The sequence below is a fragment of the Triticum aestivum genome, chromosome 2A (assembly GCF_018294505.1).
Source record: "Triticum aestivum cultivar Chinese Spring chromosome 2A, IWGSC CS RefSeq v2.1, whole genome shotgun sequence".
NCBI lineage: Eukaryota > Viridiplantae > Streptophyta > Magnoliopsida > Poales > Poaceae > Triticum > Triticum aestivum.
Genome location: NC_057797.1, coordinates 687,785,917 through 687,811,415, shown reverse-complemented (window position 1 = coordinate 687,811,415; position 25,499 = coordinate 687,785,917). Strand labels below are relative to the sequence as shown.

General features: G+C 44.9%; 1 protein-coding gene across 3 annotated transcripts in view; it reads right to left on the bottom strand.

The window, feature by feature from the left end:
- Nucleotides 1-3,690, bottom strand: part of LOC123190248 (glycosyltransferase BC10) — a 5,818-nt gene extending 2,128 nt beyond the window's left edge. The window contains exons 1-6 of one of the 3 annotated variants that reach the window (XM_044602855.1): nt 3,374-3,690; nt 2,843-3,279; nt 2,229-2,327; nt 1,890-1,990; nt 1,738-1,809; nt 1,550-1,640 (exon numbers count right to left, since the gene is read on the bottom strand). In XM_044602855.1, the coding sequence (XP_044458790.1) occupies nt 1,550-1,640; nt 1,738-1,809; nt 1,890-1,990; nt 2,229-2,327; nt 2,843-3,163 (684 nt within the window). In that variant the 5' untranslated portion in view covers nt 3,164-3,279; nt 3,374-3,690. Of the gene's footprint in view, nt 1-1,549; nt 1,641-1,737; nt 1,810-1,889; nt 1,991-2,228; nt 2,328-2,842 lie in introns of all 3 variants that reach the window. The other 2 variants (XM_044602857.1, XM_044602856.1) reach the window with 2 other exon arrangements.
- Between the last annotated feature and the right edge of the window lie 21,809 nt (nt 3,691-25,499).

Here is a 25,499-nt window from a genome sequence, read left to right as displayed (position 1 = left end):
TTAGTAATATATTGGAAGATAGCCCCCGCGTCGCTCCCAGGGGCGACTCGGGAGGCGAAACCCTAGCCGCCGCCCAGGCTCCCCTCCTTCCCCTCCCTCCCCTCGCCGTCGCCGGAGGATGCCGGCGGGCAAAGCCCTCACCGGTGGACGGCGGCGGCGGGGCCCTCGTTCGTGTGCTCGCGCGCTGCTGCTGGGCGCGCTGGAGCGGCGGGAGCGCGCGGTGGCGCGGTGGGCGGCCGTCTGCTCGCGGGGAGGTCGAGATGGCGTGGACTGCGTGCGCGGTGGCGCTGCCATGGCGGCCGCCGGCCACTGATGCGTGCGGCAGAGTTGAGGGCGCCCAGATCTGGGCCGCACGAGCCCGCCCAGGCCGGCGACAATCACTCTGCCCCCACCCACCCCTCTCCCTCCTCCCACCCTCCTGGCCGCCGCCGGCGGTTGCCGCTGGGTTAGTAAGCACGTGCGCGGCGACCTTGACGGTTGCTGCTCCGCTGTGCCCCGGCGGATCCTGGTGGCGGAGGCTGCGGGCCAGCGCGGCGGCGGCGCGGTGCAGGTGGCTGCTGCCGCCTGCTGGACGCGCTCCCGGCGGTGGCCGGCCTGCTGGAGCTGCACTGGTCGGTGCTCACTCCTGCGACGACAACGTTTCTAGGCTTCCCCCATGTGTGTTGGTCTTCTCCGACGATTCTTCGCCATGCCCGGTCTGCCATTGCATCTGAGGTCTTCGTCCTTGGGTCGGGGCGAAATCCCCACGCGGCGACGGCCTGCGCTGTCAACGGCGACGCCCGAGGGTGCCGTCACCTCCTTGGAGGCGTTGGCATGACCCTGACCAGACCTCCTCCTCGAGCACCGGGAGAAATCCTAGGTCCGGCCTCCCGGACCGGGCAGCGGCGGCGTCTCAACGCCGTTCCCCTCTTGATGGCGCTGCTTTGGCTGCAAGTGGAGTACTTGATGCGGCAGATAGTGGTTGGCGATGCATCGCTCTGGCGTAGACTGCTACACAAGGAGCAGGTCGCAACGTTTGCCTGCGCCGGCGCTCCCCAATGAATGCTACACCAGTTCCAATCAGGCCCTGCTTTTCACCCGCCGACTCTCTAGGCACATGGGTGCGAGGTACGTCGGCTTGGGCGGTCCTGAAGCTGCATTCGTCCCTGGAAGTGCCTGGCAATGGCAGTGATGCTGCCCTGTTGCTCCGAGTCTCGGTGCTTCGCCATTTTGGCTGGAGGCAAGGCTGGGCGAGGCCTAATGTCGTTGCGTGTCTGTAGTTGAGGGCACCTCCTCACCTAGCTGTAGTCACTTGGTGAGGACGGTCGTGTGTGTGTGTGTGCATGCGCGTGTGTGTGTGTCCCTCCTTTCTGGAGGTTGTACCCCTGATGTCTTCCTGTTCAATGCAATGAAACGCAACTCTTTTGCGTTTTCTCGAAAAAAACTTTAGTAATATTACTGTCTGGAGATTAAAGGCTTAAAATTTAGACACACAGTCATGCTGTCTTGAAGAATCTACTGTGCAAAATACTTTTGGCCCATGAACTTAATAGATAGTTCAGTAAATTACCTGTGAACCCTTCCTGAAGTCAGACTCTCTAACCTCAGGTAACATATTTTGCGAATATCTAAAATTTCCGTGTGGTCCAGGATCATAGAAGCTGACCAAGGAATAAATAAAATGGAAGTAAGAAATAGAAGCTCCAATAATGTTAAGGCTAGTTCTTGAGAAAAAATTTAAGCAGATATTTGACTTACGAGTCAATAAAACTGAGATTTGTTCCCATCAGGTAGTCATACACATAGTCAAAATTGTGCAAAGGTACGCAGCTGTAACAGCACAAGAGTTGACGTCAGATAGAATTTATCATGAAGGAAAATCAGATGTAAGCAAACTATACTCTGTGGACCTGTCAGAAAGCAGCACAAAATGCTGGTTGTCAATGTCTTGTAGAGCATTCGCCAACAACCTCCTCTCAGCATCAACCATAGAAATCTGACCCCACTGTACCTGCAATAAATATATATATCACCCAAGGCAGTCTTTAGCTTCTGAACACTGTTGCAAGACATGGTCTATATGGCAAATATCGATACCGATCAAGGAATAACAGTTTCAATTTTTCAAAAGCATAGACATAATGCTGAAATTAATTTGTGTTTTGTATCACCAGCTGATAAATTAATATGAACAGTGCATGACTTGTTATAACAGCTTTCAAACTGTGCATTATTTACAATGTCATTACCTTGTCACTGTGTATATCTCGACCAATAAATAAGCGACTGACATGTTCTGGCTTCTCCCTCGAGGCGTGAACATATATGGTATATCTTCCCTCATGACCCTGCGGAGACAGCAGCAGAAGACATAAAGAGACAACTTTGAGCAAAATGTGATGACACTGAGAACTACGCTATCGTTCAAAAGATCGATGGTTCTCTCCGTGATGCCTTAAATCAACAAAATGGTCACAAAGTGTAATTGTATCTTTAACGGTACGCAGTTTTCAGAGAAAGTCCGAAATTCCAATGAATACAAAACACTGGCATAGCATGTTAATATCAATTAATTCAGGCTATCTTAGCGATGGAGATAATGGAGCAATAGATGTGCATCAAGACCAAGCAATCCACTTCTAGATCTTGCTTATTAGCTAGCCGCAAATGGTTATGCACTCAAACTATATGTCATTAATCCTTACTGTATAATTTCCAGCTTTTTCTATAGCTTGGATGTAGTTTAATTAAAAGCTGTTGTCCACTTGGATACAAGGGCCAGTAACAAATACGTACGTGTAATCGATCGTATGGCACCAAAATCCTGACCAAAAGAACAATACTTCGTGCATCCGATACGCACCTCGAAGAATTTCTCCCATAGTTTTTCAAACGGCAAGTTGCCCGGGGTGAGGAACATGAAGGCAATCTTGGACCCCCTGGACCGAACAGGAGGCGTGGAGAGCATGTGGCCGAAGACGACGCGCGAGGCCCTCTCGTCGTCGGTGAGCTCCCTGTCGGGCTCCACCGGGAGCCAGTTGCTGACGGGGGAGGCGTAATGCCGGGGCGGGTAGTGGTAGGCCCAGACCACCACGACGGAGACGATGGCCGCGACGGCGAGTATCCACGCGCGCCGCCTCGGAGAAGCCGCCGCTCTCGTGCGGGGCAGCGGCGCGGCCTTCATGTCCCCGACGACGGCCGCGGCTGGGCAGCAGCTCGCGAGGGGCCGCCGTCAGAGCCCAGATCGATCTTGATTGGCGGAGAAGACGGCGCCGCCCGACCAAACGAATCGGCCGCCGCCTGCACGGAGAGGGGAGAGGGCTTCGGTTCTTGATCGCTCGAACTGCCGGAGCAAAAGGGGGAGACGAAGAGCTGACCAGCTAGGGTTCCTTACCGGCAGGAAGGCAATCAATCAGCCCGCAGCCAGAGCACCAGCTGGCCTGGCTCGGCGCCGCCGCCGCCGCCGCTGCAGCGGATTTCGGCTGGGGGAGGATGGCAGCTGAGGAGCGCAGGGAGGGGGCCGAATCCGGCGGGTGGGGAGAAAAGAAATCAGGGGAGGCGGCGCGGGGAGGGGAGGAAGAATCACAGCGCGGATTGGAATTGTTGGATGGATGGAAAGAAAAAAGGCGGAAGCTTCAGAGGATCGGCGGGCGCCCGCGTCCGGTCTGTTGGGGGCGTGTCGGGGGGTTTTCGTTCCGTTTGTTTGTTTGTTTGTTCCTGAACATGGAACATGGGATGGGACGGGAGTTATGGAAGCCGATCGGAGGTGGCTGGAACATGCCATTTTTCTCGTCTCAATCAAAGACTAGTAGTAGCAGGAGCAGTAGTAGGAGTAAAACAACGGGGGCGTGCCGGATTTCGTTTGGTAACCGACGCGTCCGGCTTTCGGTCCCCCGGCTTGGCGACTGCCCATTGGATGCTTGGCACGGGGTGACGACGCACGCTTCACGGAAGCCGCCGGATTGATTTGATCGGACGGTTTCAGATCGTTTGGAAACAAATGCCCCATGCATTTCCATTTTATAACCGGGGATCCTCGGAATCCAAATGTATTTATTGTAGAATTGTGCATGCTTTCAGTTACATGTACCGATTACAAAAGAATTACTAGGAATATATATTGTGGAAGACTTTTTTTGCTCATCTCTACTACTATGTGTAAATGCAACAACCCCTCCCTCCCTCCGGGATTAAATAAGCTGGCGGCTACGGATCTATTACGGAGGATTTCAGTTTTATTCCAATTCACTAGGCCGCGCCGCGTGCGCAAAACCTCTTCCAGTTGTTGGGTTTTATCTTTTTCCATCCTGGTGATGTACCTTGCCTCCCGCGTGAGTAGCTATGAGGTTTGTGTGCAAGTCACTGGGCAGGATGACGCTCGCTTTTGTGGAGCAGAAGCCTCGCTCCTTTGCTGTTTATTCCAAGTCGACTTGGATGGCGCTAATTGGCCTATTCCATCATCAATTGTTACGCATATCTTTAGCTTCAATTTTTTTTTCTCATGCCTTCTTCGGAATTTATCCTTCAAGCTCACCAAAGAACAGTCACCTCGCAAAAGCAAATTGGAATGACATGAACAATGGTAGTGTAATGAATATGAGAGGTAAAGCATCCTATTGTGTGTGTATTATTTTATCACTATAGATTTAAGCTCTAATGACAAATATTATCAAGCACAGTACTATTATGGTTTTGTTATCGCTGGTGTGGGGCCCTAGATATTAAAATTGTTAGATTAAATAGAGGTCATTGTTGTTGATGGCGGTGAAGGTGATATGCGAGTCCTAAGAAGCTCACTCAAGAGTTCAACAACAAGAATGCTCTTCTTGTCAAGATTGCACGAATGGACAAGCTAGATGGCCAGGCTAAGGGGGAGGGATCACGCAAGGGAGATGCCATATGACATTGAGGATTGCATCTATGTCTTCGCGCATGGCCTTGAAGTACAAATGTGCAGCCACTGAGTTTCTCAAGAATATTGTTGAATACCTTAAGAAGTTGAAAATGCGCCATCAAATCGCCAACAATCTCCAGTGCACCGAGGCTCATGTACGGTGCATGAGGCATAAACTTGATAAGTACATTCCTACCTCTATTTTTTTGCTTGTTGGCCCACGAGCACTCGCCATTTATGCGGAGACCGCTAGTCTACTTGGTAGTGGCGAAGCTTAGTGAGGGCTAACATGGGTCCCCCCCACCCCAGTCAGAAGATTATCTGTGATAATCCCTTAGTAGTTGGCCCATATAAGCAGTGAAATTGGCCCAACCCATTTTCTGGACCCCCTGGTCCCATTGCCCCTCCAACATTTTGACCCAAGCTCCACCACCGCTTGTGGGCAAACCTTTTTATTGGGTGTATATTATCATATCTATATAATTTTTGTGGTTTATTGTCGTTGATGTGATATGGGGGCACAAGCCTTGTTTGGTTAAACGGAGGTCCTTGTCGTTGTTGATGATGAAGGTGATACGCGATTCCTAAGAACCTCACAAGGGGTTCAACAACATTAATGTTCTTCTTGTCAATATTGTATGAATGGACGAGGTAGATGACGACTAAGGTGTGGAGGGATCAAGTGAGGACGATTCCATATGACATTGATGTTTCTTCCCCTCTTTGACGTCTATATGTACTTCTCCACCCGACAAGATTTCTTTCTTTAGAGCAACTCTAGTACTGTTGCCTGATCGACCCAATCGGAAAAATAACGACATGACCAATTTGACCGAAAAGGCCATTCTAGTAGAGCCATCATCCGACCCGGAGTCGCCATAGATTATGAAGGGTGCTCCATATACTGTTGGGGAACGTAGTAATTTTAAAAAAATTCCTACGCACATGCAAGATCATGGTGATGCACAGCAACGAGAGGGGAGAGTGTTGTCTACGTACCCTCGTAGACCGGAAGCAGAAGCGTTATAACAACGCGGTTGATGTAGTCGTACGTCTTCACGGCCCGACCGATCAAGCACCGAAACTACGGCACCTCCGAGTTTTTGCACACGTTCAGCTCGATGACGATCCCCGGACTCCGATCCAGCAAAGTGTCGGGGATGAGTTCCGTCAGCACGACGGCGTGGTGACGATCTTGATGGTCTACCGTCGCAGGGCTTCGCCTAAGCACCGCTACAATATTATCGAGGATTATGGTGGAGGGGGGCACCGCACATGGCTAAGAGATCAATGATCAATTGTTGTGTCTCTGGGGTGCCCCCCTGCCCCCGTATATAAAGGAGTGGAGGAGGGGCCGGCCAAGGAGGGTGGCGCGCCCAACTGGGGGAGTCCAACTCCTACCGGGAGTAGGACTCCCCTTTTTCCTATTAGGAGTAGGAGAGGGAAGGAAGAGGAAGGAGGGAGGAAGGAAAGGGGGGTCGGCCCCCCACCCAATTCGAATTGGGCTTGGGGGGGTGCCCCCTCCCTTGCTCCTTTCCCCTCCTTTCCACTAAGGCCCAATAAGGCCCATATACCTCCGGGGGGGTTCCGATAACCTCCCGGTGATCCAGTATTATCCCAATCTTACCCGGAACCTTTCCGGTGTCCAAATATAATCGTCCAATATATCGATCTTTATGTCTCAACCATTTCGAGACTCCTTGTCAAGTCCGTGATCACATCCGGGACTCCGAACAACCTTCGGTACATCAAAATATATAAACTCATAATGAAACTGTCATCGTAACGTTAAGCGTGCGGACCCTACGGGTTCGAGAACAATGTAGACATGACCGAGACACGTCTCCGGTCAATAACCAATAGCGGAACCTAGATGCTCATATTGGCTCCTACATATTCTACGAAGATCTTTATCGGTCAGACTGCATAACAATATGCGTTGTTCCCTTTGCCATCGGTATGTTACTTGCCCGAGATTCGATCGTCGGTATCTCAATACCTAGTTCAATCTTGTTACTGGCAAGTCTCTTTACTCGTTCCGTAATACATCATCTTGCAACTAACTTATTAGTTGCATTGCTTTCAAGGCTTAAGTGATGTGTATTACCGAGAGGGCCCAGAGATACCTCTCCGACAATCAGAGCGACAAATCCTAATCTCGAAATACGCCAACCCAACATGTACCTTTGGAGACACCTGTAGAGCACCTTTATAATCACCCAGTTACGTTGTGACGTTTGGTAGCACACAAAGTGTTCCTCCGGTAAACGGGAGTTGCATAATCTCATAGTCATAGGAACATGTATAAGTCATGAAGAAAGCAATAGCAACATACTAAACGATCGGGTGCTAAGCTAATGGAATGGGTCATGTCAATCACATCATTCTCCTAATGATGTGATCCCGTTAATCAAATGACAACTCATGTCTATGGTTAGGAAACATAACCATCTTCGATTAACGAGCTAGTCAAGTAGAGGCATACTAGTGACACTTTGTTTGTCTATGTATTCACACAAGTATTACGTTTCCGGTTAATACAATTCTAGCATGAATAATAAACATTTATCATGATATAAGGAAATAAATAATAACTTTATTATTGCCTCTAGGGCATATTTCCTTCAGTCTCCCACTTGCACTAGAGTCAATAATCTAGATTACACAGTAATGATTCTAACACCCATGGAGCCTTGGTGCTGATCATGTTTTGCTCGTGTAAGAGGCTTAGTCAATGGGTCTGCTACATTCAGATCTGTATGTATCTTGCAAATCTCTATGTCTCCCACCTGGACTAGATTGTTGGGGAACGTAGTAATTTCAAAAAAATTCCTACGCACACGCAAGATCATGGTGATGCATAGCAACGAGAGGGGAGAGTGTGATCTACGTACCCTTGTAGACCGACAGCGGAAGCGTTAGCACAATGCGGTTGATGTAGTCGTACGTCTTCACGGCCCGACCGATCAAGCACCGAAACTACGACACCTCCGAGTTTTAGCACACGTTCAGCTCGATGACGATCCCCGGACTCCGATCCAGCAAAGTGTCGGGGAAGAGTTCCGTCAGCACGACGGCATGGTGACGATCTTGATGTACTACCGTCGCAGGGCTTCGCCTAAGCACCGCTACAATATTATCGAGGATTATGGTGGAAGGGGGCATCGCACACGACTAAGAATATGATCACGTGGATCAACTTGTGTGTCTAGGGGTGCCCCCTGCCCCCGTATATAAAGGATCAAGGGGAGGAGGCCGGCCGGCCCCTATGGCGCGCCAAGGAGGAGTCCTCCTCCTAGTAGGAGTAGGACTCCTACTAGGAGGGGGAAAGAAGTGGGGAGGGAGAAGGAAAGGGGGCGCCGCCCCCCCTCTCCTAGTCTAATTCGAACCAGGGGGGAGGAGGCGTGCAGCCCACCTTTGGCTGCCCCTCTCTCTCCACTAAGGCCCATATGGCCCATTACTTCTCCCGGGGGGGTCCGGTAACCCTCCGGCTCTCCGGTTTTCTCCGAAATCACCCGGAACACTTCCGGTGTCCGAATATAGCCGTCCAATATATCAATCTTTATGTCTCAACCATTTCGAGACTCCTCGTCATGTCCGTGATCACATCCGGGACTCCGAACTAACTTCAGTACATCAAAACTCATAAACTCATAATATAACTGTCATCGAAACCTTAAGCGTGCGGACCCTACGGGTTCGAGAACAATGTAGACATGACCGTGACACGTCTCCGGTCAATAACCAATAGCGGAACCTGGATGCTCATATTGGCTCCTACATATCCTACGAAGATCTTTATCGGCCAGACCGCATAACAACATACGTTGTTCCCTTTGTCATCGGTATGTTACTTGCCCGAGATTCGATCGTCGGTATCTCAATACCTAGTTCAATCTCGTTACCGGCAAGTCTCTTTACTCATTCCGTAATACATTGTCTCGCAACTAACTCATTAGTTGCAATGCTTGCAAGGCTTATGTGATGTGCATTACCGAGAGGGCCCAGAGATACCTCTCCGACAATCGGAGTGACAAATCCTAATCTCGAAATACGCCAACCCAACATGTACCTTTGGAGACACCTGTAGAGCACCTTTATAATCACCCATTTACGTTGTGACGTTTGGTAGCACACAAAGTGTTCCTCCGGCAAATGAGAGTTGCATAATCTCATAGTCATAGGAACATGTATAAGTCATGAAGAAAGCAATAGCAACATACTAAACGATCGGGTGCTAAGCTAATGGAATGGGTCATGTCAATCAGATCATTCACCTAATGATGTGATCCCGTTAATCAAATAACAACTCTTTGTTCATGGTTAGGAAACATAACCATCTTTGATTAATGAGCTAGTCAAGTAAAGGCGTACTAGTGACACTCTGTTTGTCTATGTATTCACACATGTATTATGTTTCCGGTTAATACAATTCTAGCATGAATAATAAACATTTATCATGATATAAGGAAATAAATAATAACTTTATTATTGCCTCTAGGGCATATTTCCTTCAGTATCCCACTTGCACTAGAGTCAATAATCTAGATTACATAGTAATGATTCTAACACCCATGGAGCCTTGGTGCTGATCATGTTTTGCTCGTGGAAGAGGCTTAGTCAACGGGTCTGCAACATTCAGATCCGTATGTATCTTGCAAATCTCTATGTCTCCCACCTGGACTAGATCCCGGATGGAATTGAAGCGTCTCTTGATGTGCTTGGTTCTCTTGTGAAATCTGGATTCCTTTACCAAGGCAATTGTACCAGTATTGTCACAAAAGATTTTCATTGGACCCGATGCACTAGGTATGACACCTAGATCGGATATGAACTCCTTCATCCAGACTCCTTCATTTGCTGCTTCCGAAGCAGCTATGTACTCCGCTTCACATGTAGATCCCGCCACAACGCTTTGTTTAGAACTGCACCAACTGACAGCTCCACCGTTTAATGTAAACACGTATCCGGTTTGCGATTTAGAATCGTCCGGATCAGTGTCAAAGCTTGCATCAACGTAACCTTTTACGATGAGCTCTTTGTCACCTCCATATATGAGAAACATATCCTTAGTCCTTTTTAGGTATTTCAGGATGTTCTTGACCGCTGTCCAGTGATCCACTCCTGGATCACTTTGGTACCTCCATGCTAGACTTATAGCAAGGCACACATCAGGTCTGGTACACAGCATTGCATACATGATAGAGCCTATGGCTGAAGCATAGGGAACATCTTTCATTTTCTCTCTATCTTCTGCAGTGGTCGGGCATTGAGTCTTACTCAACTTCACACCTTGTAACACAGGCAAGAACCCTTTCTTTGCTTGATCCATTTTGAACTTCTTCAAAACTTTGTCAAGGTATGTGCTTTGTGAAAGTCCAATTAAGCGTCTTGATCTATCTCTATAGATCTTAATGCCTAATATGTAAGCAGCTTCACCGATGTCTTTCATTGAAAAACTCTTATTCAAGTATCCCTTTATGCTATCCAGAAATTCTATATCATTTCCAATTAGTAATATGCCATCCACATATAATATCAGAAATGCTACAGAGCTCCCACTCACTTTCTTGTAAATACATGCTTCTCCAAAAGTCTGTATAAAACCAAATGCTTTGATCACACTATCAAAGCGTTTATTCCAACTCCGAGAGGCTTGCACTAGTCCATAAATGGATCGCTGGAGCTTGCACACTTTGTTAGCTCCCTTTGGATCAACAAAACCTTCTGGTTGCATCATATACAACTCTTCTTCCAGAAATCCATTCAGGAATGCAGTTTTGACATCCATCTGCTAAATTTCATAATCATAAAATGCGGCAATTGCTAACATGATTCGGACAGACTTAATCATAGATACGCGTGAGAAACTCTCATCATAGTCAACACCTTGAACTTGTCGAAAACCTTTTTTGCGACAATTCTAGCTTTGTAGATAGTAACACTACTATCAGTGTCCGTCTTCCTCTTGAAGATCCACTTAATCTCAATGGCTCTCCGATCATTGGGCAAGTCAATCAAAGTCCATACTTTGTTCCCATACATGGATCTCATCTCAGATTTCATGGCCTCAAGCCATTTCGCGGAATCTGGGCTCATCATCGCTTCCTCATAGTTCGTAGGCTCGTCATGGTCAAGTAACATGACCTCCAGAACATGATTACCGTACCACTCTGTTGCGGATCTCACTCTGGTTTACCTACGAGGTTCGGTAGTAACTTGATCTGAAGTTACATGATCATCATCATTAGCTTCCTCACTAATTGGTGTAATAGTCACATGAACAGATTTCTATGATGAACTACTTTCCAATAAGGGAGCAGGTACAATTACCTCGTCAAGTTCTACTTTCCTCCCACTCACTTCTTTCGAGAGAAACTCCTTCTCTAGAAAGGATCCATTCTTAGCAACGAATGTCTTGCCTTCGGATCTGTGATAGAAGGTGTACCCAACAGTCTCCTTTGGGTATCCTATGAAGACATATTTCTCCGATTTGGGTTTGAGCTTATCAAGATGAAACTTTTTCACATAAGCATCACAACCCCAAACTTTAAGAAACGACAAATTTGGTTTCTTGCCAAACCATAGTTCAGATTGTGTCATCTCAACGGACTTAGATGGTGCCCTTTTTAACGTGAATGCAGCTGTCTCTAATGCATATCCCCAAAACGATATCGGTAAATCAGTAAGAGACATCATAGATCGCACCATATCTAGTAAAGTACGATTACGACGTTCGGACACACCATTACGCTGTGGTGTTCTGGGTGGCGTGAGTTGCGAAACTATTCCACATTGTTTCAAATGTACACCAAACTCGTAACTCAAATATTCTCCTCCACGATCAGATCGTAGGAATTTTATTTTCTTGTTACGATGATTTTCAACTTCACTCTGAAATTCTTTGAACTTTTCAAATGTTTCAGACTTGTGTTTCATTAAGTAGATATACCCATATCTGCTTAAGTCATCTGTGAAGGTGAGAAAATAACGATATCCGCCACGAGCCTCAACGTTCATCGGACCACATACATCTGTATGTATGATTTCCAACAAATCTGTTGCTCTCTCCGTAGTATCGGAGAACGGTGTTTTTGTCATCTTACCCATAAGGCACGGTTCGCAAGTACCAAGTGATTCATAATCAAGTGGTTCCAAAAGCCCATCAGTATGGAGTTTCTTCATGCGTTTTATACCGATATGACCCAAACGGCAGTGCCACAAATAAGTTGCACTATCATTATCAACTCTGCATCTTTTGGCTTCAACACTATGAATATGTGTGTCACTACTATCGAGATTCAATAAAAATAGACCACTCTTTAAGAGTGCATGACCATAAAAGATATTACTCATATAAATAGAACAACCATTATTCTCAGATTTAAATGAATAACCGTCTCGCATCAAACAAGATCCAGATATAATGTTCATGCTTAACGCTGGCACCAAATAACAATTATTTAGGTCTAATATTAATCCCGAAGGTAGATGTAGAGGTAGCGTGCCGACTGCGATCACATCGACTTTGGAACCGTTTCCCACGCGCATCGTCACCTCATCCTTAGCCAATCTTCGCTTAATCCGTAGTCCCTGTTTCAAGTTGCAAATATTAGCAACAGAACCAGTATCAAATACCCAGGTGCTACTGCGAGCATTAGTAAGGTACACATCAATAACATGTATATCACATATACCTTTGTTCACCTTGCCATCCTTCTTATCCGCCAAATACTTGGGGCAGTTCCGCTTCCAGTGACCAGTCTGCTTGCAGTAGAAGCACTCAGTTTCAGGCTTAGGTCCAGGTTTGGGTTTCTTCTCTTGAGTAGCAACTTGCTTGCTGTTCTTTTTGAAGTTCCCCTTCTTCTTCCCTTTGCCCTTTTTCTTGAAACTAGTGGTCTTGTTGACCATCAACACTTGATGCTCCTTCTTGATTTCTACCTCCGCAGCTTTTAGCATTGCGAAGAGCTCGGGAATAGTCTTATTCATCCCTTGCATATTATAGTTCATCAAGAAGCTCTTGTAGCTTGGTGGCAGTGATTGGAGAATTCTGTCAATGACGCAATCATCCGGAAGATTAACTCCCAATTGAATGAAGTGATTATTATACCCAGACATTTTGAGTATATGCTCACTGACAGAACTGTTCTCCTCCATCTTGCAGCTATAGAACTTATTGGAGACTTCATATCTCTCAATCCGGGCATTTGCTTGAAATATTAACTTCAACTCCTGGAACATCTCATATGCTCCATGACGTTCAAAACGTCGTTGAAGTCCCGATTCTAAGCCGTAAAGCATGGCACACTAAACTATCGAGTAGTCATCAGCGTTGCTCTGCCAGACGTTCATAACATCTGGTGTTGCTCCAGCAGCAGGCCTGGCACCCAGCGGTGCTTCCAGGATGTAATTCTTCTGTGCAACAATGAGGATAATCCTCAAGTTACGGACCCAGTCCGTGTAATTGCTACCATCATCTTTCAACTTTGCTTTCTCAAGGAACGCATTAAAATTCAAAGGAACAACAACACGAACCATCTATCTACAATCAAGCATAAACAAGCAAGATACTATCAGGTACTAAGTTTCATGATAAATTTAGGTCCAATTAATTTACTTAAAGAACTCCCATTTAGATAGACATCCCTCTAATCCTCTAAGTGATTACGTCATCCAAATCAACTAAACCATGTCTGATCATCATGTTAGATGGAGTAGTTTCATTGGTGAACATCACTATGTTGATCATATATACTATATGATTCACGCTCGACCTTTCGGTCTCCGTGTTCCGAGGCCATATCTGTATATGCTTGGCTCGTCAAGTATAACCTAAGTATTCCGCGTGTGCAACTGTTTCGGTGCTCCCACTCACTTTCTTGTAAATACAGGCTTCTCCAAAAGTCTGTACAAAACCAAATGCTTTGATCACACTATCAAAGCGTTTATTCCAACTCCGAGATGCTTGCACTAGTCCATAAATGGATCGCTGGAGCTTCCACACTTTGTTAGCTCCTTTTGGATCGACAAAACCTTTCGGCTGCATCATATACAACTCTTCTTCCAGAAATCCATTTAGGAATGCAGTTTTGACATCCATCTGCCAAATTTCATAATCATAAAATGCGGGAATTGCTAACATGATTCGGACAGACTTAAGCATCGCTATGGGTGAGAAGGTCTCATCATAGTCAATTCCTTGAACTTGTCGAAAACCTTTTGCGACAAGTCGAGCTTTGTAGAAAGTAACATTACCGTCAGCGTCAGTCTTCTTCTTGAAGATCCATTTATTTTCAATTGCTTGCCGATCATTGGGAAAGTCAACCAAAGTCCACACTTTGTTCTCATACATGGATCCCATCTCAGATTTCATGGCTTCAAGCCATTTTGCGGAATCTGGGCTTACCAATGCTTCTTCATAGTTCGTAGGTTCATCATGATCTAGTAGCATGACTTCCAGAACAGGATTACCGTACCATTCTGGTGCGGATCTTACTCTGGCTGATCTACGGGGTTCAGTAGTAACTTGTTCTGAAGTTTCATGATCATCATCATTAGCTTCCTCACTAATTGGTGTAGGTGTCACAGAAACCGGTTTCTGTGATGTACAACTTTCCAATAAGGGAGCAGGTACAGTTACCTCATCAAGTTCTACTTTCCTCCCACTCACTTTTTTCGAGAGAAACTCCTTCTCTAGAAAGGATCCATTCTTAGCAACAAATGTCTTGCCTTCGGATCTGTGATAGAAGGTGTACCCAATAGTCTCCTTCGGGTATCCTATGAAGACACATTTCTCTGATTTGGGTTCGAGCTTATCAGGTTGAAGCTTTTTCACATAAGCATCGCAGCCCCAAACTTTCAGAAACGACAACTTTGGTTTCTTGCCATACCATAGTTCATAAGGCATCGTCTCAACAGATTTTGATGGTGCCCTATTTAACATGAATGCGGCCGTCTCTAAAACATAACCCCAAAACGATAGCGGTAAATCTGTAAGAGACATCATAGATCGCACCATATCAAGTAAAGTACGATTACGACGTTCGGACACACCATTACGATGTGGTGTTCTGGGTGGCATGAGTTGCGAAACTATTCCGCATTGTTTCAAATGTAAACCAAACTCGTAACTCAAATATTCTCCTCCACGATCAGATCGTAGAAACTTTATTTTCTTGTTATGATGATTTTCAACTTCACTCTGAAATTCTTTGAACTTTTCAAATGTTTCAGACTTATGTTTCATTAAGTAGATATACCCATATCTGCTTAAATCATCTGTGAAGGTGAGAAAATAATGATATCCGCCACGAGCTTCAACATTCATTGGACCACATACATCTGTATGTATGATTTCCAAAAAATCTGTTGCTCTCTCCATAGTACCGGAGAACGGCGTTTTAGTCATCTTGCCCATGAGGCACGGTTGACAACTACCAAGTGATTTATAATCAAGTGGTTCCAAAAGTCCATCAGTATGGAGTTTCTTCATGCGCTTTACACCGATAAGATCTAAACGACAGTGCCACAAATAAATTGCACTTTCATTATCAACTCTGCATCTTTTGGCTTCAACATTATGAATATGTGTATCACTACTATCGAGATTCATCAAAAATAGACCACTCTTCAAGGGTTCATGACCATAAAAGATATTAATCATATAAATAGAACAACCATTATTCTCTGATTTAAATGAATAACCATCTCACATCAAACAAGATCCAGATATAATGTTCATGCTCAATGTTGGCACCAAATAACAATTATTTAGGTCCAATACTAATCCCGATGGTAGATGTAGAGGTAGCGTGCCGACCGCGATCACATCGACTTTGGAACCATTTCCCACGCGCATCATCACCTCGTCCTTCGCCAGTGTTCGCTTAATCCGTAGTCCCTTTTTTGAGTTGCAAATATTAGCAACAGAACCAGTATCAAATACCCAGGTGCTACTGCGAGCTCTAGTAAGGTACACATGAATAACATGTATATCACATATACCTTTGTTCACCTTGCCATCCTTCTTATCCGCCAAATACTTGGGGCAGTTCTGCTTTCAGTGACCAGTCTGCTTGCAGTACAAGCACTCAATTTCAGGCTTAGGTCCAGACTTGGGTTTCTTCTCCTGAGCAGCAACTTGCTTGTTGTTCTTCTTGAAGTTCTTCTTCTTCTTCCCCTTGCCCTTTTTCTTGAAACTAGTGGTCTTGTTGACCATCAACACTTGATGCTCCTTCTTGATTTCTACCTCCGCAGCTTTTAGCATTGCGAAGAGCTCAGGAATCGTCTTATCCATCCCTTGCATATTATAGTTCATCATGAAGCTCCTGTAGCTAGGTGGAAGTGATTGGAGAATTCTGTCAATGACGCAATCATCCGGAAGATTAACTCCCAGTTGAATCAAGTGATTATTATACCCCAGGCATTTTGAGTATATGCTCATTGACAGAACTATTCTCCTTCATCTTGCAGCTATAGAACTTATTGGAGACTTCATATCTCTCAATCCGGGCATTTGCTTGAAATATTAGCTTCAACTCCTGGAACATCTCATATGCTCCATGACGTTCAAAACGTCGTTGAAGACCCGGTTCTAAGCCGTAAAGCATGGCACATTGAACTATCGAGTAGTCATCAGCTTTGCTCTACCAGACGTTCTTAACGTCGTCAGTTGCATCAGCAGCAGGCCTGGCACCCAGCGGTGCTTCCAGGACGTAATTCTTCTGTGCAACAATGAGGATAATCCTCAAGTTACGGACCCAGTCCGTATAATTGCTACCATCATCTTTCAACTTTGCTTTCTCAAGGAACGCATTAAAATTCAACGGAACAACATCACGGGCCATCTATCTACAATCAAACATAAACAAGCAAGATACTATCAGGTACTAAGTTCATGATAAATTTAAGTTCAATTAATCATATTACTTAAGAACTCCCACTTAGAAAGACATCCCTCTAATCTTCTAAGTGATCACGTGATCCAAATCAACTAAACCATAACCGATCATCACGTGAAATGGAGTAATTTTCAATGGTGAACATCACTATGTTGATCATATCTACTATATGATTCACGCTCGACCTTTCGGTCTCAGTGTTCCGAGGCCATATCTGCATATGCTAGGCTCGTCAAGTTTAACCTGAGTATTCTGCGTGTGCAAAACTGGTTTGCACCCGTTGTAGATGGACGTAGAGCTTATCACACCCGATCATCACGTGGTGTCTGGGCACGACGAACTTTGGCAACGGTGCATACTCAGGAAGAACACTTTTATCTTGAAATTTAGTGAGATATCATCTTATAATGCTACTGTCAATCAAAGCAAGATAAGATGCATAAAAGATAAACATCACATGCAATCAATATAAGTGATATGATATGGCCATCATCATCTTGTGCTTGTGATCTCCATCTCCGAAGCATCATCATGATCACCATCGTCACCGACACGACACCTTGATCTCCATCGTAGCATCATTGTCGTCTCGCCAATCTTATGCTTCTACGACTATCACTACCGCTTAGTGATAAAGTAAAGCATTACAGGGCGATTGCATTGCATACAATAAAGCGACAACCATATGGCTCCCGCTAGTTGCCGATAACTTGGTTACAAAACATGATCATCTCATACAATAAAATTTAGCATCATGCCTTGACCATATCACATCACAACATGCCCTGCAAAAACAAGTTAGACGTCCTCTACTTTGTTTGTTGCAAGTTTTACGTGGTTTCTACGGGCTTAGCAAGAACCAATCTTACTTACGCATCAAAAACCACAATGATAGTTTGTCAAGTTGGTGCTGTTTTAACCTTTGCAAGGACCGGGCGTATCCACACTCGGTTCAACTAAAGTTGGAGAAACTGACACCCGCCAGCCACCTGTGTGCAAAGCACGTCGGTAGAACCAGTCTCGCGTAAGCGTACGCGTAATGTCGGTCCAGGCCGCTTCATCCAACAATACCGCCGAACCAAAGTATGACATGCTGGTAAGCAGTATGACTTATATCGCCCACAACTCACTTGTGTTCTACTCGTGCATACAACATCAACACATAAAACCTAGGCTCGGATGCCACTGTTGGGGAATGTAGTAATTTCAAAAAAATTCTTACGCACACGCAAGATCATGGTGATGCACAACAACGAGAGGGGAGAGTGTTGTCTACGTACCCTCGTAGACCGGAAGCGGAAGCGTTATAACAACGCGGTTGATGTAGTCATACGTCTTCACGGCCCGACCGATCAAGCACTGAAACTACGGCACCTTCGAGTTTTTGCACACGTTCAGCTCGATGACGATCCCCGGACTCCGATCCAGCAAAGTGTCGGGGATAAGTTCCGTCAGCATGACGACGTGGTGACGATCTTGATGTTCTACCGTCGCAGGGCTTCGCCTAAGCACCGCTACAATATTATCGAGGATTATGGTGGAGGGGGCACCGCACACGGCTAAGAGATCAATGATCAATTGTTGTGTCTCTGGGATGCCCCCCTGCCCCCGTATATAAAGGAGTGGAGGAGGGGGCCGGCCAAGGAGGGTGGCGTGCCCAAGGGGGGGAGTCCAACTCCCACCGGGAGTAGGACTCCCCTTTTTCCTATTAGGAGTAGGAGAGGGAAGGAAGAGGAAGGAGGGAGGAAGGAAAGGGGGGCGGCCCCCCTCCCAATTCGAATTGGGCTTGGGGGGGCCTCCCTTGCTCCTTTCCCCTCCTTTCTGAAGGAAATATGCCCTAGAGGCAATAATAAAGTTATTATTTATTTCCTTATATCATGATAAATGTTTATTATTCATGCTAGAATTGTATTAACCGGAAACATAATACATGTGTGAATACATAGACAAACAGAGTGTCACTAGTATGCCTCTACTTGACTAGCTCGTTAATCGAAGATGGTTATGTTTCCTAACCATAAACAAAAGAGTTGTTATTTGATTAACGGGATCACATCATTAGAAGAATGATGTGATTGACATGACCCATTCCATTAGCTTAGCACCCAATCGTTTAGTATGTTGCTATTGCTTTCTTCATGACTTATACATGTTCCTATGACTATGAGATTATGCAACTCCCGTTTGCCAGAGGAACACTTTGTGTGCTACCAAACATCACAACATAACTGGGTGATTATAAAGGAGCTCTACAGGTGTCTCCGAAGGTACATGTTGGATTGGCGTATTTCGAGATTAGGATTTGTCACTCCGTTTGTCGGAGAGGTATCTCTAGGCCCTCTCGGTAATGCACATCACATAAGCCTTGCAAGCATTGCAACTAATGAGTTAGTTGCGAGATGATGTATTACGAAACAAGTAAAGAGACTTGCCGGTAACGAGATTGAACTAGGTATTGAGATACCGATGATCGAATCTCGGGCAAGTAACATACCGATGACAAAGGGAACAACGTATGTTGTTAGGCGGTCAGACCGATAAAGATCTTTGTAGAATATGTGGGAGCCAATATGAGCATCCAGGTTCCGCTATTGGTTATTGACCGGAGACGTGTCTCGGTCATGTCTACATTGTTCTCGAACCCGTAGAGTCCGCACGCTTAAGGTTTCGATGACAATTATATTATGAGTTTATGAGTTTTGATGTACCGAAAGAGTTCGGAGTCCCGGATGAGATCGGGGACATGACGAGGAGTCTCAAATGGTCGAGACGTAAAGATTGATATATTGGACGACTATATTCGGACATCGGAAAGGTTCCGAGTGATTCGGGTATTTTCAAAGGTACCGGGGAGTTACGGGAATACGAGGAAGAAGCAATGGGCCTTAATGGGCCTTAGTGGAAGGACCAGGAGGTGGCGCGCGCCCCTCCCAAGCCCAGTCCGAATTGGACAAGGGGTTTGGGGCGCGGCCCCTCTCTCCCTTCCTTCCCCTCTTTCCCCCTATCCCCCCTTCTCCTAGTTGGACTAGGAAAGGAGGAAACCTACTCCAACTAGGAGTAGGAATCCTACTCCCTGGCGCGCCCCTCCTAGGGCCGGCCTCCTCCCCTTGCTCCTTTATATACGGGGGCAGGGGCACCCCTAGACACACAAGTTGATTCACGTGATCATATTCTTAGCCGTGTGCGGTGCCCCCTTCTACCATAATCCTCGATAATATTGTAGCGGTGCTTAGGCGAAGCCCTGCGACGGTAGAACATCAAGATCGTCACCATGCCGTCGTGCTGACGGAACTCTTCCCCGACACTTTGCTGGATCGGAGTCCGGGGATCGTCATCGAGCTGAACGTGTGCTAGAACTCGGAGGTGCCGTAGTTTCGGTGCTTGATCGGTCGGGCCGTGAAGACGTACGACTACATCAACCGCGTTGTGCTAACGCTTCCGCTGTTGGTCTACAAGGGTACGTAGATCACACTCTTCCCTCGTTGCTATGCATCACCATGATCTTGCGTGTGCGTAGGAAATTTTTTGAAATTACTACGTTCCCCAACAGTGGTATCAGAGCCAGGTTTTATGTATTGATGTTATATGCACGAGTAGAACACAAGTGAATTGTGGGCGATATAAGTCATACTGCTTATCAGCATGTCATACTTTGGTTCGGCGGTATTGTTGGACGAAGCGGCCCGGATCGACATTACGCGTATGCTTACGCGAGACCGGTTCTGCCGACGTGCTTTGCACAAAGGTGGCTAGCGGGTGACAGTTTCTCCAACTTTAGTTGAACCGAGTGTGGCTACGCCCAGTCCTTGCGAAGGTTAAAACAACACCAACTTGACAAACTATCGTTGTGGTTTTGATGCGTAGGTAAGATTGGTTCTTGCTTAAGCCCGTAGCAGCCACGTAAAACTTGCAACAACAAAGTAGAGGACGTCTAACTAGTTTTTGCAGGGCATGTTGTGATGTGATATGGTCAAGACATGATGTTGAATTTTATTGTATGAGATGATCATGTTTTGTAACCAAGTTATCGGCAACTGGCAGGAGCCATATGGTTGTCGCTTTATTGTATGCAATGCAATTGCGCTGTAATGCTTTACTTTATCACTAAACGGTAGCGATAGTCGTGGAAGCATAAAATTGGCGAGACGACAACGATGCTATGATGGTGATCAAGGTGTCGCGCTGGTGACGATTGTGATCACGACGGTGCTTCGAAGATGGAGATCACAAGCACAAGATGATGATGGCCATATCATATCACTTATATTGATTGCATGTGATGTTTATCTTTTATGCATCTTATCTTGCTTTGATTGACGGTAGCATTTTAAGATGATCTCTCACTAATTATCAAGAAGTGTTCTCCCTGAGTATGCACCATTGCGAAAGTTCTTTGTGCTAAGACACCACGTGATGATCGGGTGTGATAGGCTCTACGTTCAAATACAACGGGTGCAAAACAGTTGCACACGCGGATTACTCTGGTTATACTTGACGAGCCAAGCATATACAGATATGGCCTCGGAACACGGAGACCGAAAGGTCGAGCGTGAATCATATAGTATATATGATCAACATAGTGATGTTCACCATTGAAACTACTCCATCTCACGTGATGATCGGACATGGTTTAGTTGATTTGGATCACATAATCACTTAGAGGATTAGAAGGATGTCTGTCTAAGTGGGAGTTCTTTAGTAATATGATTAATTGAACCTAAATTTATCATGAACTTAGTACCTGATAGTATCTTGCTTGTTTATGTTTGATTGTAGATAGATGGCCCGTGCTGTTGTTCCATTGAATTTTAATGCGTTCCTTGAGAAAGCAAAGTTGAAAGATGATGGTAGCAATTACACGGACTGGGTCCGTAACTTGAGGATTATCCTCATTACTGCACAGAAGAATTATGTCCTGGAAGCACCGCTAGGTGCCAGGCCTGCTGCTGGAGCAACACCAGATGTTATGAACGTCTAGCAGAGCAAAGCTGATGACTACTCGATAGTTAATTGTGCCATGCTTTACGGCTTAGAATCGGGACTTCAACGACGTTTTGAACGTCTTGGAGCATATGAGATGTTCCAGGAGTTGAAGTTAATATTTCAAGCAAATGCCCAGATTGAGAGATATGAAGTCTCCAATAAGTTCTATAGCTGCAAGATGGAGGAGAATAGTTCTGTCAGTGAGCATATACTCAAAATGTCTGGGGTATAATAATCACTTGATTCAATTGGGAGTTAATCTTCCAGATGATTGCGTCATTGACAGAATTCTCCAATCACTACCACCAAGCTACAAGAGCTTCGTGATGAACTATAATATGCAAGGGATGAATAAGACTATTCCCGAGCTCTTCGCAATGCTGAAAGCTGCGGAGGTAGAAATCAAGAAGGAGCATCAAGTGTTGATGGTCAACAAGACCACTAGTTTCAAGAAAAAGGGCAAAGGGAAGAAGAAGGGGAACTTCAAAAAGAACAGCAAGCAAGTTGCTACTCAAGAGAAGAAACCCAAACCTGGACCTAAGCCTGAAACAGAGTGCTTCTACTGCAAGCAGACTGGTCACTGGAAGCGGAACTGCCCCAAGTATTTGGCAGATAAGAAGGATAGCAAGGTGAACAAAGGTATATGTGATATACATGTTATTGATGTGTACCTTACTAATGCTCACAGTAGCACCTGGGTATTTGATACTGGTTTTGTTGCTAATATTTGCAACTCGAAACAGGGACTACGGATTAAGCGAAGATTGGCTAAGGACGAGGTGACAATGCGCATGGGAAATGGTTCCAAAGTCGATGTGATCGCAGTCGGCACGCTACCTCTACATCTACCTTCGGGATTAGTATTAGACCTAAATAATTGTTATTTGGTGCCAGCGTTAAGCATGAACATTATATCTGGATCTTGTTTGATGCGAGACGGTTATTCATTTAAATCAGAGAATAATGGTTGTTCTATTTATATGAGTAATATCTTTTATGGTCATGCACCCTTAAAGAGTGGTCTATTCTTATTAAATCTCGATAGTAGTGACACACATATTCATAGTGTTGAAGCCAAAAGATGCAGAGTTGATAATGATAGTGCAACTTATTTGTGGCACTGCCATTTGGGTCATATCGGTGTAAAGCGCATGAAGTAACTCCATACTGATGGGCTTTTGGAACCACTTGATTATGAATCACTTGGTACTTGCGAACCGTGCCTTATGGGTAAGATGACAAAAACACCGTTCTCTAGTACTATGGAGAGAGCAACAGATTTGTTGGAAATCATACATACAGATGTATGTGGTCCGATGAATGTTGAGGCTCGTGGCGGATATTGTTATTTTCTCACCTTCACAGATGACTTAAGCAAATATGGGTATATCTACTTAATGAAACATAAGTCTGAAACGTTTGAAAAGTTCAAAGAATTTCAGAGTGAAGTTGAAAATCATCGTAACAAGAAAATAAAATTCCTACGATCTGATCGTGGAGGAGAATATTGGAGTTACGAGTTTGGTGTACATTTGAAACAATGTGGAATAGTTTCGCAATTCACGCCACCCGAAACACCACAGCGTAATGGTGTGTCCGAACGTCGTAATCGTACTTTACTAGATATGGTGCGATCTATGATGTCTCTTACTGATTTACCGATATCGTTTTGGGGATATGCATTAGAGACAGCTGCATTCACGTTAAAAAGGGCACCATCTAAGTCCGTTGAGACGACACAATCTGAACTATGGTTTGGCAAGAAACCAAAGTTGTCGTTTCTTAAAGTTTGGGGTTGTGATGCTTATGTGAAAAAGTTTCTTCTTGATAAGCTCAAACCCAAATCGGAGAAATATGTCTTCATAGGATACCCAAAGGAGAATGTTGGGTACACCTTCTATCACAGATCCGAAGGCAAGACATTCGTTGCTAAGAATGGATCCTTTCTAGAGAAGGAGTTTCTCTCGAAAGAAGTGAGTGGGAGGAAAGTAGAACTTGACGAGGTAACTGTACCTGCTCCCTTATTGGAAAGTAGTTCATCATAGAAATCTGTTCATGTGACTATTACACCAATTAGTGAGGAAGCTAATGATGATGATCATGTAACTTCAGATCGAGTTACTACCGAACCTCGTAGGTAAACCAGAGTGAGATCCGCAACAGAGTGGTACGGTAATCATGTTCTGGAGGTCATGTTACTTGACCATGACGAGTCTACGAACTATGAGGAAGCGATGATGAGCCCAGATTCCGCGAAATGGCTTGAGGCCATGAAATCTGAGATGAGATCCATGTATGAGAATAAAGTATGGACTTTGATTGACTTGCCCAATGTTCGGAGAGCCATTGAGATTAAGTGGATCTTTAAGAGGAAGACGGACGCTGATAGTAGTGTTACTATCTACAAAGCTAGAATTGTCGCAAAAAAGGTTTTCGACAAGTTCAAGGTGTTGACTACGATGAGAGTTTCTCACTCGTATCTATGATTAAGTCTGTCCGAATCATGTTAGCAATTGCCGCATTTTATGAAATCCGGCAAATGGATAAACAAAACTGCATTCCTTAATGGATTTATTAAAGAAGAGTTGTATATGATACAACCAGAAGGTTTTGTCAATCCTAAAGGTGCTAACAAAATGTGCAAGCTCCAGCGATCCATCTATGGACTGGTGCAAGCATCTCGGAGTTGGAATATGCGCTTTGATGAGATGATCAAAGCATATAGTTTTATACAGACTTGCGGTGAAGCCTGTATTTACAAGAAAGTGAGTGGGAGCACTACAGCATTTCTGATAAGCATATGTGAATGACATATTGTTGATCGGAAATAATGTAGAATTATTCTGCAAAGCATAAAGGAGTGTTTTTGAAAGAAGTTTTTCAAAGAAAGACCTTGGTGAAGCTGCCTACATATTAAGCATCAAGATCTATAGAAATAGATCAAGACGCTTGATAAGTTTTTTTTCAATGAGTACATACCTTGACAATATTTTGAAGTAGTTCAAAAATTGGAACGGTCAAAGAAAGAGTTCTTGGTTGTGTTACAAGGTGTGAAATTGAGTAAGACTCAAAGCCCGACCACGGCAGAAGATAGAAAGAGAATGAAAGTCATTCCCTATGCCTCAGCCATAGGTTCTATAAAGTATGCCATGCTGTGTACCAGATCTATTGTATACCCTACACTGTGTTAAGCAAGGGAGTACAATAGTGATCTAAGAGTAGATCACTGGACAACGGTCAAAATTATCCTTAGTGGAATAAGGAAATATTTCTCAATTATGGAGGTGACAAAAAGGTTCGTCGTAAAAAGTTACGTCGATGCAAATTTTGACACAGATCTAGATGACTCTAAGTCTCGATCTAGATACATATTAAAAGTGGGAGCAATTAGCTAGAGTAGCTCCGTGCAGAGCATTGTAGACATAGAATTCGCAAAATACTTACGGATCTGTATGTGACAGACCCGTTGACTAAAATTATCTCACAAGCAAAACATGATCACACCTTAGTACTCTTTGGGTGTTAATCACATAAAACGATGTGAACAAGATTACTGACTCTAGTAAACCCTTTGAGTATAGGTCACATGACAATGTGAACTATGGGTGTTAATCACATGGTGATGTGAACTATTAGTGTTGAATCACATGGCGATGTGAACTAGATTATTGACTCTAGTGCAAGTGGGAGACTGAAGGAAATATGCCCTAGAGGCAATAATAAAGTTATTATTTATTTCCTTA